This window comes from Anguilla anguilla, chromosome 1 (assembly GCF_013347855.1).
Source record: "Anguilla anguilla isolate fAngAng1 chromosome 1, fAngAng1.pri, whole genome shotgun sequence".
Taxonomy (NCBI): domain Eukaryota; kingdom Metazoa; phylum Chordata; class Actinopteri; order Anguilliformes; family Anguillidae; genus Anguilla; species Anguilla anguilla.
The window spans coordinates 29,907,478-29,929,556 of NC_049201.1; the positions used below are offsets into that span (position 1 = coordinate 29,907,478).

General features: G+C 47.2%; 1 protein-coding gene across 5 annotated transcripts in view; it reads right to left on the minus strand.

The window, feature by feature from the left end:
* The window catches only part of LOC118228800 (kinase D-interacting substrate of 220 kDa B-like), a 53,537-nt gene that overhangs the window by 16,893 nt on the left and 14,565 nt on the right, over positions 1-22,079 (minus strand). For all 5 annotated transcript variants that reach the window (XM_035420266.1, XM_035420247.1, XM_035420229.1 and 2 more), the window contains exons 9-22: positions 20,788-20,886; positions 20,100-20,198; positions 19,471-19,569; positions 18,732-18,909; positions 17,778-17,942; positions 17,118-17,297; positions 16,331-16,496; positions 15,752-15,903; positions 15,195-15,481; positions 14,624-14,764; positions 11,761-11,995; positions 9,935-10,014; positions 5,443-5,587; positions 4,511-4,673 (exon numbers count right to left, since the gene is read on the minus strand). In XM_035420266.1, the coding sequence (XP_035276157.1) occupies positions 4,511-4,673; positions 5,443-5,587; positions 9,935-10,014; positions 11,761-11,995; positions 14,624-14,764; positions 15,195-15,481; positions 15,752-15,903; positions 16,331-16,496; positions 17,118-17,297; positions 17,778-17,942; positions 18,732-18,909; positions 19,471-19,569; positions 20,100-20,198; positions 20,788-20,886 (2,189 nt within the window). The remainder of the gene's footprint in view (positions 1-4,510; positions 4,674-5,442; positions 5,588-9,934; positions 10,015-11,760; positions 11,996-14,623; positions 14,765-15,194; positions 15,482-15,751; positions 15,904-16,330; positions 16,497-17,117; positions 17,298-17,777; positions 17,943-18,731; positions 18,910-19,470; positions 19,570-20,099; positions 20,199-20,787; positions 20,887-22,079) is intronic.

A 22,079-nucleotide genomic window follows, 5' to 3' on the forward strand; every position in this document is an offset into this window, starting at 1 on the left:
GCCACTAAATTACAATAATTGTGCCAATTAGAGTAATCCTGAATGAGCGGAGTGTCAACTTAATGTTTCAGTACTTGGGAGAAGAGTCTCTCTAATTAGCTGAAATTGCCGTTCTGCGTATTCATTTCAGATGTCACTAGTTAAAACTTTTAACAGTTTGCAAAATCGCTTCAAAGCCTACGTTAGAACAGATCACTGAGAGCCAATTGTCTGGATGAACGTGGGAGCCCGGCGTTCTGACAAAGGCCTTTGTTTGAAGCGGGGCTCTGTGAATTGGGGGGGGGGGTTCATGTTAATTTCTCCTTCTGTGGTGATGCAGCGGCAGGCTGTCAGAGAAGAGAGGGAGAGACTGAAATAGACTCAAAGCGACGAGGAGCTATGCCGCCTGGGTCAAGAAGCAGTGACAATGAATGTTTATCTGTCTATTCTGTGCGTAGCAGCACATGCGTGTACCTGTGTGTGCATTAGTTTCTGACCAAACAAGGTGCTTGAGCAGAACGGGTGGCCATTCAAAATGGTGTCAGATTCATAAAACAGGTTCCCAGAGGACTGGGCCGGCAAACATCACCCTGCCTAATGTCTAGAGCAGGGGTCTGCAAACCAGGACCTGGAGAAACACAAGCTCGGCTGGTTTGTGTTTTCATCTTAAATCAGCACCCAATTCAGACCCAGGTAACCAGGTGAAGCGAGTTTACTGTTCGATCTACTGCTCTGATTAATTAAGCGCAGAGTAACAACCAAAGCCAGCAGGGCCTGTGGCTCTCCAGGACTAGGGTTGCAAACCCCTTGTCTAATGGTTAGGGGTGGGGGTGGGGATGAGAGCATGGGTGGAGGTGCACGCATAGGAGCTGTGCGGGGTCCAGGTACATGGGACGGTTGACGGGGACAGGCAAAAGCTTGACCGCAACGCGACTCGACATGTTTGCACTTCCTGTTTGAGTTGGAACTTGGCTGAATAAATAAACTTCCTGGAAGACATGACGGGTTCAGTCCGTGTCCCACACAGATGCTCTCCTCTTCTTGGGAAACCTTGAGAGGTTTCCATTATAAGCCACTTCTGGAACCTTCCAAACTGCTTCCTTATTGCGTAAGTAAGAAACACTTGGGCACAGAAGAGAAATCTGAATGTGTGCAAGGACGGTTCAAAAGACCAGGATTAGGAAGGATTACGAATCAATTATATGTTGTGAATAGGAAGATTTCTCTTCATCGCTCATTTTGAATATCGAGAGGTTTAATTGTGAAAAAAGTAAAAACTGTGCACAAAGTTATCTGAAATACATGAGCTCCTTTAAATTCCCTTTAAGAACCAAGAGTGCTGACTAAACCCTGTAGGTGGAATTCATAAATTTTCTCAGCAGAACCAGCGAGACAAAACCTGTTGGCTCTGGTGCGTTTCTGCTGATGTACCATACATCCCCAGCACACACTGAGACCATTGTTTTCCATCCCTGAACCCGCCTCCCCTTGCCTCTTATGAGGATCACTTGGTGACATTGCCCCGTTAATCATAAAAAAGACCGCGGTTATTAGCAGATTACACACATTCTGTAACAGATTAAAGAGCTGGTTCGCTCTGGATTCTGCGTAATCTGCAAACCGCCCTGTTAAGTTCCGTGAATGTCACTCACTGAATTACATGTGCAGGTCGCAGTGTCGTTACACAAAAAAAGAAAATAAAAACTTTAAGAATCCGATGACATATTTTGAATTATATAGATAGAATACTGGTTCAAATTGGCCAAACGTTCACAGTTGGCAAAACAAAAGGCAGCGACAATAGGACAATCTGGCTTCTGAAAATAACCATTTTCACATTGCTTGTCAGCGTAAGCCTCACACATCTTAAGTGATTCTGAGACTGGCCTATGAGTCAATCCATGAGCAGTAAATGAGCACTTGTTCTTTTCATAAGAACAGTAGAGCTACTGAATCTGGAAAGTTCAGCATTAGAACGTACTGCAAACCATGATCTGAGTTTGGATACGTGTAGGAGGGATAGTTAGGTTGCTATAGCAGGGATAGGCTTTGAGTCTTTTCAAAACAGAACGACAGAACTTGACCACTGGCGTTAATGTCCCATAGTGTTCATAAACACATGATGCTGCTTGCCCATGCCGTGAAATGAACCGTCCTCATGGTTCGGTTCTGCAGCGAGCGTGGAACAGCAGTGCGATGCGGGGTTGATTCATTCCACTGAAACTGCATCACTAACATGAGTTATCACTCAAATACCCAAGAAATATTCAAGTGGCCATGGCAATTGACCCTGTATCCCTCAGAGCCCTGCCCTCTTTTCCTGTCCAGTCATGGGACTCCAGACATAATGTAAGTATTGATACTACTGGCAATTTCATTGGTCACGCCATTTTGTGTTCTAATTCCATGTGAGTTAACACTTCGACCGTGGTGTGGCTCAAACAAGGAAGAGGTGAAGGGAAGCAAGGCTAGTTGGACAATGTTTCCCGCTATCAATATGAGTTAGCTGCAAATTAGCACTGCGCCAGTTGGAAAACCCAGACGGAAAGAAGACCGAAGTTCTTGGTGACTGAGCAAGGCAGGCGGACTGACTCAGTGCTCTATAAAAAGAGCAACTCGGGGCAGATGATTCATTGGCTCACGTCACTTCAGGAAACGTGGGACCGGGAACCGGCGTGCCCTTATCTGGGCAGAGCTCCTCCTCGGCACGGTGGGCGTAGACGCCGTCTGCATTTCTACGACCTCGAGTTCGCCGAAAGAGCCGCCGCGAGAAACGCTCCGTCAGCCCGGTTTTCAGCTCGCCCCTATAACGCATGCGCGGCACGCATACGCCTTCCCACAATCCCGTCTGACCTTTTCCCTTAGGGGCCTGACACATCCACCCAGCCGGTCGCAACAGCCGGCCGGTTCTTCCGACCAACTGACATTTTCCATGACAAGAGCGCACTGCTCCAACACCAGGCCACCCTCTGCTGAATCCACTCTGATCTCGCCCGAGGAGAACAAAACAAATCATCTAAAGGCAGTGAAGCGACCGTCTTGCTCTGGCCTTCACAAATACGGCATTAATCAAGAAAGTGTATGACAACCGTGTCCACCCTTCAAACACTAGATGCAAGGGCTGCAGTAGGCAAGACAAACTGGTACCAGTGCTTTCCACATTTAGGTGGAATCAGTTTAGAAGAATCCGTTTAAAAGGGAACAAACAAAACAAAATGGAGGGCGTTAAATTAGGAATCTTTTATCTCTCGTTCTATTTCCGATTCCAAATTGCTTAATTCATATTTAAAAAGCACGAGGACTTTGGTTAAAAACACAATGGAGCAACGTATTATGGGAATGCTGGATCTCCAGCTGCAAAGTCTTTGTTTTTTTATGGTTGATTTGCATTAATGTATTCACACTGAACTGAATGCCATCGTTACACACAAATCAATTAAAACTGCAACTACGTCCCTGGATACCGAGAACAGGTAAAAATGTGTGTTCTCTTTTTAAAAATAATGCTATAATTCAGAATATAAGGCTTGTGGTTCGGTTTTAAGCAGTTTGAGACAGTTTACACTTGTTTCTGTGCATTCTTGGATAGTAGACCTTGAAAGGCTGTCTGCCTGTTTATGGTCAAATCATTTACATCACACAGACTGTTTTCCTTTCTTGTCCTCTGATTGGCTCAGCGTTTCAGGAGTCTGCAAACCAGATTGTCAGTCACATCCATTGGTTTTCTAAATTTACACAACCTCAAAATAAAGTTTCAATAACATCATATGCTAGCCGTGCAATGGTCGAGGGGCATACAGTTCTGTGTTGTGTGAGAGAGAAACCTTTTATAACATGAGACACCATGGTATAACTACCTTCATTTATTTTAATATAAGAACCCACCGATTACTGGAAAACATACTGCAATCTTAACCAGTCGTACCATTTCTGATTAAGTTTGATGATCTCACTTTAATATTATCCCCTGAAAGTGCAACAGATTCTGCCATTGGTTAAACAACATTATCTAAATGAGTACATAATCTATAGTTGTAACACAGAGCAGATTTGGTCAAGGTTATTTAACCAAGCAGTCAATGTATATAAAGAGGGGCTTCACTGTCACCTACTGGACATTATTATTTCTGCACATTTTTTGCTGTAAAACAGAATACTGAATGTTAAACTACCATTCCTATACATATAATTAAGTGCTAAACACTGATATAAAACAAACCCTGTTCAGTGCAACATTATGGTTGAATGTGGCATTTACTGTATAGACAAGCGTGCTAAATTACGTTCAAGAGCGGAAGCATTGACCATGTATAAAAGTATTAACGTCAAGTTCAGTGAAAAATAATATACAGCTCTACATTATGGCTGAATGCAGAGAACAAACCATATACAGCACTACATTACAGTTAAGCGTTCTCATATTAGCCACGTGCAGAGCTAATTTATGTTCAACCATTGTGATAGTCACCACACGTGGTTCACCATTATGAGGAAGTGCAGCTCTTTTGACAGAGCGCCGTAGCTACTGTACCTCTCGTAGATGCTCCTGAGCGTGGCCTGGTCGGAGACTCCGTCCGTCTCCTCCATGTAGAGAATGAGCCAGGACGTCCGGTACGGCCACTCCTCCGTCAGGTTGATCCAGGACGCCAGGCGGTCCCAGTTAAACATGATCTGATTGGCTCTCAGCAAGCGACCTGCAAGGAAGGGGCTCCTCCGTCACACACATTTAAACTACAGGACACAACTGCACTACTACACAGACGAGAACTCCAAAATGGATCCAAAATGGAGCCTGTGATGTCCTAAGGTGGTTCTTGGGAAAAAGACAACTATAGACCCCTTCTAGTAGCATTTTGTTTATTTTTCCATACTGCAGAAATGAAATATTATAAATAAATATAATAAATAAATCTTCTCTGGTTTGCACATCCTTTGGCAATAATGATCACAATTTATTACATACCTGTGCTCTACTAAAAAGCTCTCCGTCTTATAGATATCAATAGATGGCTACATTACACTTTAGATAAAGGTCTGTAATGCAACTCAAAAGTTAACCATAAGTGGGTTCTCAGTCACAGGATGGTCATTTCGAAAATGTTAGGAACCCCCATACCTAATACACTAATACACTGCTTTCAGATCTATGCAATATCCATTACCCACCCTCCCCTAAAACTAAACTAATGGGGCGGTCCTCCAGAGAATAAAAGCGCCCATGATTCTAATATGCTGGGCTGTCAATAGCAAATGTTGTTTATTTCCATGGCAACTGTGCAGTCTACTTTCCTTCTGGACCTGGACAAAGAGCAATGCTTTTTTTACAATCTGGAGCCTGAGGAGTTGCAAAGATGGAGACTGGGCGTTCGACAACCCCTCACGTCTTTGCCTTGTGGCGTTGTCTTTGGCGTCACCGCTGGGAGTCGCCCGACCGCGCCGCAAACGAGACGGCGCCGTGGTTACCTGTGACGGACACAATGTTGAGCAGTCTCCTCATGGTCTGGGGGCTGATGTCGCTGAACCAGTCCTCCGTGACCAGCAGCTTGGTCAGATCGAAGGACATCTGGCGCGTGATGGTTCTCTGCATCTGTCTTCTCCGGTAGGTGTCCTGAGAGATGACAAAAAAAACAGGAACCCATTCTCTGTTAACAACCTAATCCGTCCACAGATTCAGGTTCCTGAAATAACCTGAGGTTTTGATAGGGGTGTGTCGAATTGCTTACATATTTATTGACAGATTTTGGTATGTATAAATGATGCCCTCAGAAAATGATTGTGGATCAGAGTCCACAATCTAATCACAATGGTTGGGAGTTGGCTTGCAGTTGGAAGAGCTGGTCCTGGTTTGGAAAATGGAAATGCATAACTCTTCCACTGCTGAATCTGAAAGCATTCCAATAATAAGGAACTGTTCACAAATATAAAGTAAATCTCCTGACTAGCCCACCAAACTTCTGCTCCCAGTGCCTACTGAACTAACCACTTCTTTATGCCTGGCTTGATTCTATAATCTAGGCCATTAATCATTTTTAGGCAAGGAAGACAGGACCGCATGTGACCTCCATCACGGCCCTCGTGGATAACCTTGTTGCCAAGGAGTCGAGCGTGACACCTAATGAGGTCGCCCACCCGGACATGTGACCTGCAGGGACGTGAGGACGACCTCGATGATGACCTGTGTCCGGTGCACGGTGTGGCGAGCAGACCCGCCCCCTCCTCCCCCCAAGCCTCATGATGAGGTCACACGCAAGTGATTCAGTTAAAATCTGGCTGAGTTCAACAACGCAGACCAATGGGGTGAGAGGGGGAAGGGTGCAAGCACAGCAAGTCTACAGAGTGTACAGGAAGCCGCATCCAGCCAGAGACCATAGCAATACAACACTGGTGTTTAGCTGTGAAAGAAGAGACTTTAGTGGCTTCAGTGACTCACTCCCTGCCTGGGGAAAAAGACTGTAGCCAGTAGCTCCACAAGGAAACGTGTAATCGCTTTTTGCATTGCCCAGGGAATGGGAGGGTTCAGTCGAGTACCGTGTTCACTATGTAGTAACCCCTGCTGGTCGACCGGACCTGTAGATTGCAGTCAAAGCCGCATATGAAAGGTCTCCTTCTGACTTTGCTCTGTGTGAGCCGAGTCGTAGTCTGCGGTGTGCAAGGAAGCAGCTAGCGACACCACGTGTTTTGGAGGTGAACCGTGGACGTGCGCACTCTCTGGAATTGGCAGTGGGGTTCGCACAGGTACGCGGCTAATACTGCAGACCACTGGCCGTTCCAACTTGGGCTGGGAATTGGATACGCTCATCCCCAGGATGGGTGCCAAATTTGTTAAAAAAATAAAAAATTCAACAGAGTACACGTTTCACATTCTGATCTCCCTTGTTGCAATGAAGGTATTAAAAGCAACAGCGGGTAAAAGGTCTCTGCACTAACAGGCTTCACAAACGCAAGACATTAAGCTTGCGTTGAAGGCTTAATGGCTGGCTTGCGATTTGTGAAAAGATAAAAAATGGCTGACGATAGATTCAAATTCGATTAGGTAAAGAGCAGTCCATACGCTTGAAGATGCTCGCACCACAATAGCGTGTTGCCCTTTGGCCTCCAGCTTTGAATACTCAGAGCAGAAAGTTCCATGCAACCCACTAAATTAAAAAGCAGCCTTATTTTAAATCTATTAGGGTACATCTGTTAAGAATTACAGTGACTGCATAAAGAGATAAACATGCACTACAGTTTTGGCTTTGTGTATATTCTAAGAATTTCGGCACTGTTTATTTCCCAGTCCCTCAATACATATGACCTGAAAGCTAACTCTAATGGGACTAGCAGGGATTTATTCCACAAACAAACAGCTTGAGGAGAGATTAAAATCCAGCGTGATAATGTTTCTTCTTTTTTTTTTTTTCCCCAGATTCCAGTAAACAGAAATGCATTGTGGGAAGCATTTTCAGAGCTGTAACGTGCGAAGTCGAAGAGACACAGGAACTCGGCCTGACTCGTAAGAGGGGGAGCGTGAGCCCCGCGCCGCCAGTGCGAGGGAACCAGGGCCGGGGACGGGGCGAAGGAAAACAAAGCGTGTTTACCGAGCGACGCATAAATGAATCACAACGCAAACACACAGCGGAGAGACACTTAGCCTCCCGCAAACATTTCCAACGGCAGCGTTTTGTCGCTGGGACCCACCGCAGCTCTACCCTGTCATTAGCCAATGGCGCCCCGGCGGGAGGGATAAACAGACATTAAATCAATTACAGCCACTTCTCTCTCCGCCGCGCGGGGCTCGCCTCTCCCGCGAACGGCGACGTCGTCGTCCTCCGCGGCGCCGGCCTCGCTCCCCCCCCCCCCCGCCCGCGCGGAGCCGAGGATTGACGGAGGGGATTAAAAGTTTTCCGTCCATTTTGGATTGTCGACGGGGTCCTAGAGGGAGCCGCCGATCATTCATAAAATAGAGGGACTATATAAACTGGGCTTGCAACTAAACAAATTGCAGGTTCAAACTACTGTACCCTGGAGCAAGATATTTATGTATTTATTTTATTTATTTGATAGGGACGGTGGTCACCTGACTGTCCCAGAATTAGCTATCAAGCTAAATGTCATCTGTTGTCCCTAGGCAGGTAACAGTACAAGACAGTGCACATAGAATGTGTTAAAAGACAGACAAACATACAAGCATGTCACCCTTATGAGTAAAAGAAATATAATAAAAAAGCAAAAGGAAGAAACACAGTACTGAGTAATTAACAGTTCCACATTTGATTAATGTTCACAGGATTGATTTCATTTCACCCATGATTTCAATTGAGATTAAAAGCAATTAAAACTGATAATATTTTCTTGTACTGGTAGATGCTGCATTCCTAATATTTGTCACTTTGATTGAAAATGTTGATCAACCAAATTCAGTTGATCTGTAATATACAACACAATCACCTCAGATGGACATTCTATTTTCCTACGCATGTCTGAACACTGTTCAGACAAGTTCATTTTTTCATTTTCTTTCATTAACCTGAATTGCTCAAGTAAAAATATAGTGCTGGATACATGTCTAATGTGTTTTAAAAGAAAGAAAAGCATGCTGTTAAAGTGCTCCACACTGGAGAGAACATGACCACCGCAGAGCGGACTGTGACTGGGTGTTACACTGAGGCTGGGGTGTGTAAGTGGTATCCTCTGCCTCACTGAGCGTTAGCGCTTGCTCTGTGAGCGGAGTGTAGGGAGAGCGGGAGGAGGCCAGACTGAGCATTAGCGTGCGCTCTGTGAGAGGAGTGTAGGGAGAGTGGGAGGAGGCCAGACTGAGCATTAGCGTGCGCTCTGTGAGAGGAGTGTAGGGAGAGTGGGAGGAGGCCAGACTGAGCATTAGCGCGCGCTCTGTGTGGAAGGAGTGTAGGGAGAGAGGGAGGAGGCCAGACTGAGCGTTAGCGTGCGGTCTGTGTGGAGCGGAGTGTAGGAAGAGCAGGAGGAGGCCAGACTGAGCATTAGCGTGCGCTCTGTGTGGAAGGAGTGTAGGAAGAGCAGGAGGAGGCCAGACTGAGCATTAGCGTGCGCTCTGTGAGCGGAGTGTAGGGAGAGCGGGAGGAGGCCAGACTGAGCGTTAGCGTGTGCTCTGTGTGGAGCGGAGTGTAGGGAGAGTGGGAGGAGGCCAGACTGAGCGTTAGCGTGCTCTGTGTGCGGAGTGTAGGGTGTGCGGGAGGAGGCCAGACTGAGCGTTAGCGCGTGCTCTGTGTGGAGCGGAGTGTAGGAAGAGCGGGAGGAGGCCAGACTGAGCGTTAGCGTGCTCTGTGTGGAGCAGAGTGTAGGGAGAGCTGGAGGAGGCCAGACTGAGCGTTAGCATGCTCTGTGAGCGGAGTGTAAGGAGAGTGGGAGGAGGCCAGACTGAGCGTTAGCGTGCGCTCTGTGTGGAGCGGAGTGTAGGGAGAGCGGGAGGAGGCCAGACTGAGCGTTAGCGTGCCCTGTGAGAGGAGTGTAGGGAGAGCGGGAGGAGGCCAGACTGAGCGTTAGCGTGCTCTGTGTGGAGCGAAGTGTAGGGAGAGTGGGAGGAGGCCAGACTGAGCGTTAGCGTGCTCTGTGTGGAGCGGAGTGTAGGGAGAGCGGGAGGAGGCCAGACTGAGCGTTAGCGCGCGCTCTGTGAGCAGAGTGTAGGGAGAGCGGGAGGAGGCCAGACTGAGCGTTAGCGTGCTCTGTGAGCAGAGTGTAGGGAGAGCGGGAGGAGGCCAGACTAAGCATTAGCGTGCGCTCTGTGTGGAGCGAAGTGTAGGGAGAGTGGGAGGAGGCCAGACTGAGCGTTAGCGTGCTCTGTGTGGAGCGGAGTGTAGGGAGAGCGGGAGGAGGCCAGACTGAGCGTTAGCGTGCGCTCTGTGAGAGGAGTGTAGGGAGAGCGGGAGGAGGCCAGACTGAGCGTTAGCATGTGCTCCTAGAGCAGAGCATAGGAACAGTGGGAGGAGGCCAGACGCTTTACCCTGCGGTTGAGCGCTGTCTTGCTCCCCTGCTTGGCCTGATCCCCGAGGCTGCTCTTTCGGTCCACGTCCTCGTGGTAGCCTGCAGAGAGAGGGTACAGAAAGAGAGCATATGAGTGTGCGCATGTGTTTTCAGTGTGTGAGAGAGAGAGGGCGAGAGTGCATGTGATAAAGATAGGAGAGAGAGTGTATGAGTGTGAGAGTGTGTTTTCAGTGTGTGAGAGAGAGAGGGCGAGAGTGTATGTGATAAAGATAGGAGAGAGAGTGTATGAGTGTGCGCACGTGTTTTCAGTGTGTGAGAGAGAGAGAGGGCGAGAGTGTATGTGATAAAGATAGGAGAGAGAGTGTATGAGTGTGAGAGTGTGTTTTCAGTCTGAGAGAGAGAGGGCGAGAGTGTATGTGATAAAGATAGGAGAGAGAGTGTATGAGTGTGCGCACGTGTTTTCAGTGTGTGTGAGAGAGAGAGGGCGAGAGTGTATGTGATAAAGATAGGAGAGAGAGTGTATGAGTGTGCGCACGTGTTTTCAGTGTGTGTGAGAGAGAGGGCGAGAGTGTATGTGATAAAGATAGGAGAGAGAGTGTATGAGTGTGAGAGTGTGTTTTCAGTGTGTGTGAGAGAGAGGGCGAGAGTGTATGTGATAAAGATAGGAGAGAGAGTGTATGAGTGTGAGAGTGTGTTTTCAGTGTGTGAGAGAGAGAGGGCGAGAGTGCATGTGATAAAGATAGGAGAGAGAGTGTATGAGTGTGAGAGTGCGTTTTCAGTCTGAGAGAGAGAGGGAGAGTGTATGTGATAAAGACAGAGAGAGAGTATATGAGTGAGAATGTTTTCAGTGTGAGAGAGAGTGTGAGAGTGTATGTGAGAAAGACAGAGAGAGAGAGGGTGAATGTGGTTGTGAGAAAGAGCAAGAGACATCAGTTAGAGCTGAGTTCTAAGTAACCCAAGAAGCACACAACCACGTCCTCAATCATTTCAACTCAATCATTTCAGCCTCTAAATCAGTCAGTGTTGAGAAAAAGCCTTGTATCTCCAAAAAATGGAAAACAAAAACCTTTTTCACATTTACCCAGACACATGCATAGTTCATACACTGGCTAACTTTATCAGTCCTAAAAGCATACTATGCAGAACTTTTACCTTGAAAATACTATAAAATAATGATCCTAAGGCATCTCTATGATGCACTGGCAATCTGTCTTTTCGCACTTTCACAAAATTAATGCACCTTTATCTGTATTTGTAATTCTAAAACATGATAGGGATGTTTCTGGGAGTGGTGCTCTTTTCTGTGGCTTGGGCGGCGTCAGCTGAGGTTCACCAAGGGGATGAAAAGCGATGCAGAATTGGCTTGTTTTCTGTTGAATCTGTAAGTGTCGTTACCTGCAGTGTGAAGCTAGCAACAATAACAAGTATTGTGGGTTTTATTCTGAAGTTTTCGAAATAGAAGTCCCAACAATAAAACCACTATTACATTCAACATAATGGAATTAATTAAGCTGTAATCGAATATGTCTTCTTACTGTTGCTTACTGTCGCTCATTTCACGATACTAACATCTCTCGTTATCCAGCTAGCTATATTAGGTGGGGTACTTGGGGTGAGTGGGTGGGGTTGAAGATGGAGGAGACGTCCTTCATTGTAAACACAGGACCACAAACAAGGTTAAAAATCCTGAATAGTATGCCTTTAAGATATGTACAGCACATAGAGATATAGGAGAACAGTCAATACTGATGAGAAGAAAATAAATGGGCATAAAGTTTTTTTCATGACACTGGCACGGTGAATTTGGCCGCTCAAATAGCGCAGAGATCGAGCGGGCGGGGGTACCGTCGGGTCCGAGGTCTCCGTTGGTGGGCGAGGCCATGCACAGCCTCTTGGAGGTGCTCAGGCCCCGGCTGTTGAGGAAGACGGGCAGGTGGACGATGTTGCGCATGTAGTCGTGCCCGTTGATGTTGGAGTCGCGCAGCACGCTGTTCAGGTTCTGGTTGATGGCCTTGATGATGATGTGGGGGTCGCTCGCGAAGATGGAGATGAAGGGGCCCTTGGAGAACAGCACCCTCACCTGCAAAAGAGACCCATAAGTCAACCTTTCATTCGACCAATCAATCAATCAGTTAGACGGTCGTTAGCATTCAGCACACTCAATCATCTTCATCTTAAAGGAAAAGATGACGGAAGGTACTGGATTGCACTACAAATATTCTTCAGAGGCGCTGCTGGGTGGCTCATTTGGTTAAGGCACGACGCTGCGATGCATGGGTGAGCTGCAAGGTCTCGGATCCTTTAAGATGACCGTGCCAGCGTCGATGGTGCCGGTGTCAGTGCCAGCTCTATAGGGCAATGTGCGATTGGTAGGTGCATTGGCCAGGGAATGAGAGGGTTCAGACGTTTAGGGGTTGGATAATTTAACTGTTACCTAGCGCCCCCCACTGGTCAATCAGCCGTACTTGGTCAGAATGCTAAAGCCGTGTACGAAAGGTCTTCCTCTGACTTCCTCTGGAAAGAAGCAGCTGGTGACACCACGTTTCGAAGGAGAGCCTGCACGTCTACACTCTCCTGAATCGGCAGTACAGTTGAACGTGGCTGCAGCTACAGATAATTGAACAATCCAAATTAGGGTGGGAATTGAATAGGTACAGCCCCACATTTGGCATCATTTTACAAAAAAAAAAACAAAAGAAAAAAATGTATTTTACTGTTAACCTGGTGAGCTGACTGACACCCAAATGCTTCTTCTAAGCCCAACAGTATGTCTGGTATCAATTGGTGCACAGTGGATGCTTCTCTGAAACCAGGGGGGATACACTCCCTGCACGTACATACTGGTTGCACATACTTTAATTAAGTTCACAAGTGTCACCAGACATGCACGAAGCTGATTGAAGCAAGGCAATAAGATAAAACGCTACTGTATGACGTTCACCCTGATTTACAGAAAATTTTTGATGTTCTCAAAATGTAATTCAAAGGAGTTCAGGTGGCAGTTCCAGGTCCTGCTTTTGTCTCATTAGGTTTGGCTTGTGACCAGAGCGGCTGCCAATCTGTAATGTTCATTTCCCCTCACAAACGTTGGAGAAAATAGAGTGTGCGACCCTTCTTCTCCCTCACAAACGTTACCATGAAAATTCTGGTAAATGGATGGGACTGCATGCTGTCGTCTACGAACGGGAGAGACAATGCTTTATTGTTCCTTCTGAACGACGGGGGTTCCCGAAACCCTTTCGCCTGACAGTCACATGATTACGATTTCACTGCGGCGGCAGTCTGCAGCACCGCACTGCCGCCCGCGGGCCTGCGACACCGCCACGTCCCTCCGTGCGATTCGCCCAGCCACCGTCGGCGACCTTCCTCGTTATTTTAGCCCGCCAAATTGCTTTCGCATGAATGTCCTTCCCTTATCAAAACTTCGGCATTAGCGAACGGCAAAACATTTAGGAATGGAGGAATTAAATTTCATAATGCTTATTAAAATCGGGGGACAAAGGGCTCAAAATTTAGGAGAGGTTTGGTTAATTGCTCCACAAAGGGCGCCTTTCACGGCCTCCCATGTACAGCCTCATAAGATTTCATTAAGGCGAGGAAGCTTGCCAATTCCAGGGGATTATTTTCTGCAATAATAGCATTTAGCCAGAGGAAATTCTATTACTCCCACTGGAAAAAGAATTTGAACCCTGGGGATATACGGTTCTGACCTACCCCGGCTACTGTGCGTCCTTTGTTGCCTTGGAGAAAGGTCTTTTCAAAGGTAAATCATAGCAACACGGCCAAGTGCTGCTCATTTCTGCAACCAAACAAGTCTCAACTGTTACCGCCAACGATGGAACTCCCCAGAAGATACTGTAAATGACACTGAACGTTCTGTATGACTTTAGGTGCACTCCAGCTGAAGCATCAAATCCAATTATCTGCCATTTGCAAAATACAAAAAATTGAGCTTTTCCCTCTCAGACTATGCAGCAAGACCTCTTATAAATGTATGAGGACTATTGTGCAATAGCAGGTAGGTCAATTTCAGCTAGATTTAGACTTAGCCAGTCATAACCACGTTCCTTGAGGTTATTCCTTGTTGAGACCGCTCCAAAACAGTTTGTGCCTGTGCTTTGAGCACCGTGTGAGTTGTATTTCATATTTATAGTGTTGTATGTGTGTTTGTTTGTTTGTTCTGCTTGCAATATGTACGTCATATGTGTTTGCTGCGAGGCTTGTTTGTACGGTGTGTATGTGTATATGGTGTATTTATTAGTTTAGTATGTGTATGCACAGTATGCATATCATGTGTGTGTTCACATGCTGTACGTTTATTGTATGTTTAATCATTATTCCCTTGTTTTAAGGTTAACATATTTGGTGTAGATTGTATACATTTGCTACATATATATGTGTATATATCCCTATGTGCTGTGCCAGTGTGTCTGCTATGCACTGTAGGTCTACACATGTAAGCATGTTGTCCATGTTATAGATGTGTGTGTGATGTGTGTTTGCTGCACATGCGTGTTGTGTGTTATTGTTTTCTGTATGCATACAGGGTTTTTGCACATTTTCTGAGTTGCATTTGCATTTACATTTTGTGAGTGTGTTACATTCAGTTACTGTGTGTTTGTGTTTGTGCGTGTATGTATGCACGAGCGTGTTTGTTAGTTGTATGCGTGTTCATGCTGCTTGTCTGCAGTGTGTTACAGCTCCACACCGTGTCCAGCATCTGCAGCACTTTGTCTTGCTCGCAGGAGTCTAGCCCATCGATGATGACCACCAGGCGAGTCTGGTTCTGGGTAAAGCAATCGATGGTCTTCGCCATCTTGGCCATCAGCTCCACCTCACACTTCAGCACCTGTCATGGCCACAAGGGGCCGCAAAAATTAATGCAGCCGGTCACTATGGAGATTCCAAATCTTTCCCACCACTCAATGGCACAAACACAAATAACAGAGTTCCATATTCATAAAGCCTCACAACAAATAGGATTTATTTCCTTCAAACAACATGCTAGGTGCTCACAGGCTAACATTTGTGGTTAGTATGAAAATGATAACTCCAAAAACAGCATTAAAATACCACAATGCAGACTGTTGGCACAAAGGTGACTGAGGGACTGAAGGCCTTCCCGTTTACCACACGCAAAACTAGTAACACAACCAATGATTGGCTCAAAACAAATACTATGACCAATCACTGGTCGTGTTATTGGTTTTGCGTGTGCTAAAAGGTTCTGCACATGCTACAGTTCTTAGCAAATCAGGCCCTGAGACTGGGCCACTGACCTTCATGAACCCCTCGCTCTTCAGCTTGTGCATCCGGTTTGCGGCGCCGTGGAGACGCTTCCTCTGCGAGTTGAGCACCGAGTCCAGCACCTGCCACCACGTGCGGAAGTTCAGCACCAGTGCCAAGCCAACCGCGCTCGCCACGCTGATGAGGACCGCGTTCACGGTCAGGTTCTCGCGGTCCACCTTGAAGACCGCCAGCAGGGCTAACCCCGTGATCAAGCACCCCAGGATAAAGACGAAGATGACGAAGGACGGGACACAGCACGTCTTCTTCCACTTCTTCCCTGCGGATGCAGATTTTTAAAACAGCATAAGAAAAGAAGATGTTTCTGATTTCACCAAGATAACTACACACAAATCAAACTATCAGGGCACGGACAACATAGTATGGACAGACATGTAGCCATTCAACTATCTCAGTCCATGACAATCAGCATGGGGAAACCAGTGAAAACCTGCACCTGGGATTATGAAATTGGGTCAGCTGTATGGTGAAGGTCAAAGCGTTTCACCCCAAACCTCAAGCGTTCCAAACCACGCCGGTCCAGGCGTACCTTGTGTCTCGTCCGTCTTGAAGACCCTGAACAGCCTGGTGGCCAGGAAGCCAAACTCCCTCTCACAGGCATCCGAGAGGGTGGCGATCATCTCCGCCATGGAGGTCTCCCCGCCCACGCTGGACAGCCGGTTATAATCAGTGAAGAGGAACCTGCAGGTTATGAGGCAGATACGTAGACAGGGGTTAAGGTAAAGGAAGTAGTTTCTGCACTAATTATCGCTACAACTGCTACTACTACTGCTCTTATTATTACTTCTGACGCTATTACTACTTCTACGAATACTGCCACTGCTGCTACTACTATCACTACTACTTACTACTAGTACTACTACCTCTATCACTACAGCTAACACTGCTACGACTACACCTACAATTTGTTCTACTGCAATAATTGTTTAATACCTCAACTACACCTACTACTACAATAACTATTACTACTACAACTACTAAAACACTGTTTTACTGCTGCAACTACTATTACTGGAGGTATACCACGTGTGTGTGTGTGTGTGTGTGTATGCGTGTGTGTGTGTGTGTGTGAGTGTGAGTGCGTGTGTGTGTGCGTGTGCAGCTATACCTGACTGGTAGCGCGCGGGTGGTCTGCTCGGGGAGTTCTGGAGGGTTGACGAACATCAGTTTGAGCAGCAGCTCCAGGTAACCAATGTGCCGTGCCACATGGGTGCTGAGAACCCACGCCCAATTCCAACTCTCCCCCTCCCGCCGCCCACCAAAGTACACCACCACTAGGGGGAGACAAAGTCAGACAATGTTCATAACAAGAGGCAGTTCAACAGAAGAAACTAGTACAAGTATTAGTCAGTAATAAAGCAATAGCAAAAATAATCTATTTCAAAACAGTAAGATTATTTGAAAAACATAATTTATATGTAAACATAATTAAAGCTAATCAAATCAAACATAATAAATAATTGTTTAATGTTGGATTTTTAAAATTCTGTTTTTGATTTATGGATAGTTTTATTATTATATGAATAAATAATGAAAATATGTGTATATAACGCACATGTAACTGTAATAACTATGAAATCACAACATAGGTGCTTAATGTTGGATAAATGAAACATTCCTACTGATTTGCTAATACAACACTGCCCCCTAGTGGAGCAAAACAGCCCTTTTGGTCAGTGTCAGCTTTTAAAATATAATTATTTATTCCAAATAACTTAAAATCGATTTAATATCCAAATATTCACAAACAACGCTCATGAAGTTGCAAACATTTCAGCAGTTCTCAGGTGTTCTACTCTACATGAATAAAATGACTGATAGGATCTGCACTGAAGTGTACATTTTTAATGCGCTGTTGCGCGGAATGCTCGGTATGGACGGCGCTGGCTCTTTACCGAAGAAGATGTAGAGCAGGGCGAGGAGGCTGAGGGACACGGCGATGGCCAAGCGGGGGTCGATGGTGAACCCCAGGATGAGCGCCACCGAGCCGCAGAGCAGCAGCGTGAGGACCACCACCAGCCAGGAGAACTGGAACAGCGGCTTCACCTGCTGCCCCGCGAACGTCTTCATCTCATCTGGAGGGGGGTGGAGGGGAGAGACAGCAGCTAATATTACAACACAGTGATCTTTTTTATTGTCTAAGGCAGCGGTTCCCAACCTCGGCCCTGCGGGGCCCCCCGTGTACGCTGGTTTCCCTCCCAACCGCAAGTTGCAACGCCAGAATTTCAATAAGCTTTTCATTATTTCAAGATTAGGTGCCTCTTCATGTTTATAGGGATTATAGTTACTCGCATAAGCCACGCCCTGGCCGTCAGCTGCTGTTTGAGCCTAACTTTGGTGGGTGTGTATGGCGTGCGTGAGGTGGGGGTGTGCTTGATTGAGGTGGGGGCACGTGTGCGTGAGGTGGGGGTGTGCTTGAGGTGGGGGCACGTGTGCGTGAGGTGGGGGTGTGCTTGAGGTGGGGGCACGTGTGCGTGAGGTGGGGGTGAGTGCGTGAGGTGGGGGCACGTGTGCGTGAGGTGGGGTGGCGTGGTGAGGTTAAGGCTCCCCCTTACCCTCCAGCTTCTTGAGCAGGAAGGACTTGCCGCTGCCCCACTGGGCGTACAGGCCCACGCAGATGGGCGGCTGCATGGTGGGCTCGCTCAAGATGTCCGCCAGCGCGCTGCTGTACAGGTCGTACCCCAGCATGTCCCCGTCCGACTCCGTGGGCGACAGGTGCTCTGGGGTGGGGGGGTGGGGGGGAGAGACCGGGACACAATGTTGGGTTTGAAGTTTTTGTGTCCTCAGCATGTGTTGCTTGTAAACAAAGCATACCTGGTTCCTAAACGTAGGGCACTCACATCTCAGCCCAGATAAGGTGGGACGTGTAAGTCATGTCAGGCTCCTTTATATACATTTATTTAATATTATTTAACCCAGGACAGAACATCAGCTCGAGGACGGTTGCTGTGGCAGAACCTTTTACTAGACCTCCTGCTGGTCCAGTGTGATTACTAAAGGAAATAAAAGCTTACTGCACAGTGTTTTTTGTGTAGTGAATTCCTGCACTGTCCTCAACCTTTCCTCCAGGGAGAGAAGCTAAGGTTCCTAACAAAAGTCAATACCTCGTTATTGATTGGCCTATATGGAGTCATCTTTAAATAGACAATACTTCTTACAGTTTCCGCATTTAATTGCACCTGTAGTTTGTTTCATTATTTTACAACCGTGGCAGCATTCCCAACCAAAGCCTGGCAGCATTGCCTGGGTTACATACTGTACCAGGTAGCACCGTCATCACTGCAATTACTAAATATGTCTGCATTGTGCCAAACAGCTACAGCTCCCAAATTATTCCACTGATATACCAATCATCACAATTAACAGATGCTTCCGAGCAGTACACAACGTGAACCATTTTTCAAGTGGAGGTTATGAGCAGCAGAGTTTAACATTTAACAGGGCGCTAAGGCGGACGGTTGGGGCTCTGTGGTGATACTACGATAACAGCAAGGCGAGGAGACACTGACTGGCTCCGAAGATCTGGGTGAGGATGCTCTTCTGGTGGGTGCAGTCGATGTTGTAGGGCGTCTCCCCGGCCTTGTTGGGGCGGTAGAGCAGGCGGCCGTCTTTGGGGTTCCTCAGCAGGAGCTCGGCCAGCCTGCGGCTCCGGCCCCGGATGGCGATGTGGAGCGCGGTGTCTCCTTTCTGCCCGGGCGGGAAAGACCAGAGAGAGAGAGAGAGAGAGAGAGAGAGAGAGAGAGAGAGACGCGATCGTGTTCACTCGCGACCGGGTCAGCAGCCTCGCGGCGCCGGTGACCGACCGTCCCGACCCCGCTCCGCCTACCCCCACGCTGGGCGCCCAGCGGGGATAAAAGAGATGGATTGTGGGTAACGGCCATGTGATATTCTGCAGCACTGTCCAGAGAGCGTACTTAAATATAATAGCGCTCGGTTCTCCGAACTGACTGTTCTATGACACGTACGGATCTCTCCGGTCAACACCAGAATGTTCCCGTTCGTGTTCTGTATTTCCAGGGATCACATTAAAGGTTTGGAGACCTCACTGAAAAATGGGTCAAAGTTCATTGGTCACAGTAATCGCTGGGTGCGGACTTTATTCCCATTTTTCACGTGTAACCTAGATCTTACACCTGCGTTACTTGTATTAATGTGCGTGCATTTTGTTTTTCTTCTACCGCGTCTCCTAGGAGGCTGACCCAGGGACAGGGTCACACAAAGAGGCTTCTGTCCTCTTACAAACCGTACCTTGTCCACGGCAGACACCTTGGCCGCTTTGTCCAGCAGGAGCTCCACAATCTCGATGTTCCTCATCTTTGTGGCTTTGATCAGAGGGGTCTCTTCATCCTGAAACCAACACACGCACGTGCATGTGCGTGCAGACAAACGCGCGGACAAACATGTTAAAGGAGGTTGTGTGAGCTATATTAATAGAGCTGTTAGGAGTGTCAACAGGTGTGTTACATTACAAAGTATGTGAGATACATGAACAGGTGTGTGAGGTTCATTATCAGGGTACGTATGGAACATTAACAGGTGTGTGGGTGGGTTAACGGTGTGTGTGGTACATTAACAGGTGTGTGTGCTGTAAATTGACAGGGGGTGTTGTACAATCACAGTTGTGTGAGATTTGTTAACGGTGTGTGTTGTACTATACATTAACAGGCGTGTGATATTCATTAACAGGGTGTGTGTTGTACAACACATTAACAGGTGTGCGTGTGGTATATTGACAGGGTGTGTTGTACAATCACAGCTGTGTGAGATTTGTTAACGGTGTGTGTTGTACTATACATTAACAGGTGTGTGAGATTCATTAACAGGGTGTGTGTATGGCACATTAGCAGGAGCTTGGTATAGTACGAAGCGAGTCTCACCTTGGTGCAGGTCTCAGTGTCAGGGTTACACTGCAGTATATCTCTCACCATGGTGGCATTCACTTTCTCCACTGCCCAGTAGAGAGCAGTCTTACTGTCCTACAGCAGGAGAGTCAAAGAGTGAGGCAAACCGCAGCAGTCCAGGCTAACTCCAGCTCTATCAGGGAAACTACAGCCTGTGCCATCAGTTAAATATGAGCTGTAGCAGTAGCACTACAGACTTTAAAAGCTGCTGCAAAAGTGCACTGAGGATATGAAATTAATTACTTCGATATTTAATAACGTCAACATCAGATAACCTACAGATGTGAAGTAGGCCGTTCAGCCCATCTTGGCTAATTTCTTGTCTTAATCTGGAAGTTAAAAAATGTAACAATTTAACAACAATTAGATGATCTATACTTATAAATCTCTACATTTGTTTCAGTTGTACGTAATGATGAAACTACACCAATTCCGTTTGACCTTCTTTCTTTATCGCGTGTTAATCGATAAATCGACCTGCAGTCCTGCAGCCGCTGAACCGCGGGATGAAAAGCAGCAGCAGCTGGCGGCGGGCGTGGTCAGAGGACGCGGGCGGGAGTCCACGTCCCGACTCGCACCAGGGCGCTACCTCTGCGCGTGCGACCTGTCTGAGCTCTACCGTGCAGCTGCTCTGAGCTGTGTGTGCGGGGCTGGAGGCCCGTACCTGACCTCTGATGTCAATGTCTGCGTATTTGTTCAGCAGGGCTCTGACGATCTCCACGTGGCCTCCCCTCACGGCTCCGATCAGCACCGTGTCCCCGCTCTGCAAGATACACACACACACACACACACACACACACACACAACCACATGCAAAGACATACACAGCCATGTGCACAGATACACACACACACACAAGCACCCACACACACAGCCATGTGCACACACACACACACACACACACACACAACCACATGCAAAGACATACACAGCCATGTGCACAGATACACACACACACAACCACATGCAAAGACATACAGCCATGTGCACAGATACACACACACACAACCACATGCAAAGACATACACAGCCATGTGCACAGATACACACACACACAAGCACCCACACACACAGCCATGTGCACACACACACACACACACAACCACACGCAAAGACATACACAGCCATGTGCACACATACACACACACAACCACATGCAAAGACATACACAGCCATGTGCACAGATACACACACACACAAGCACCCACACACACAGCCATGTGCACACACACACACACACACACACACACACACACAACCACATGCAAAGACATACACAGCCATGTGCACAGATACACACACACACACACAACCACATGCAAAGACATACACAGCCATGTGCACAGATACACACACACACACACACACACACACACAACCACACGCAAAGACATACACAGCCATGTGGAGAGATACACACACACACAATCACATGCAAAGACATACACAGCCATGTGTACAGATACACACACACACAACCACATGCAAAGACATACACAGCCATGTGCACAGATACACACACACACAACCACATGCAAAGACATACACAGCCATGTGCACAGATACACACACACACAAGCACCACACACACAGCCATGTGCACACACACACACACACACACACACAACCACACGCAAAGACATACACAGCCATGTGCACAGATACACACACACAGAAGCACCCACACACACAGCCATGTGCACACACACACAAGCACCCACACACACAGCCATGTGCACACACACACACACACACACACAAGCAAACGCAACCACACCCAAAGACATACACGCCCATGTGCACAGACATACACACACATGCAGATACACACACACACACACACACACACACACACACAAAGACCCACACCCATGCGCACAGATACAGACACACAGATACACACACACGTGCACAAACACGGACACAAACACACACCCACACACACGTGTACAGAGA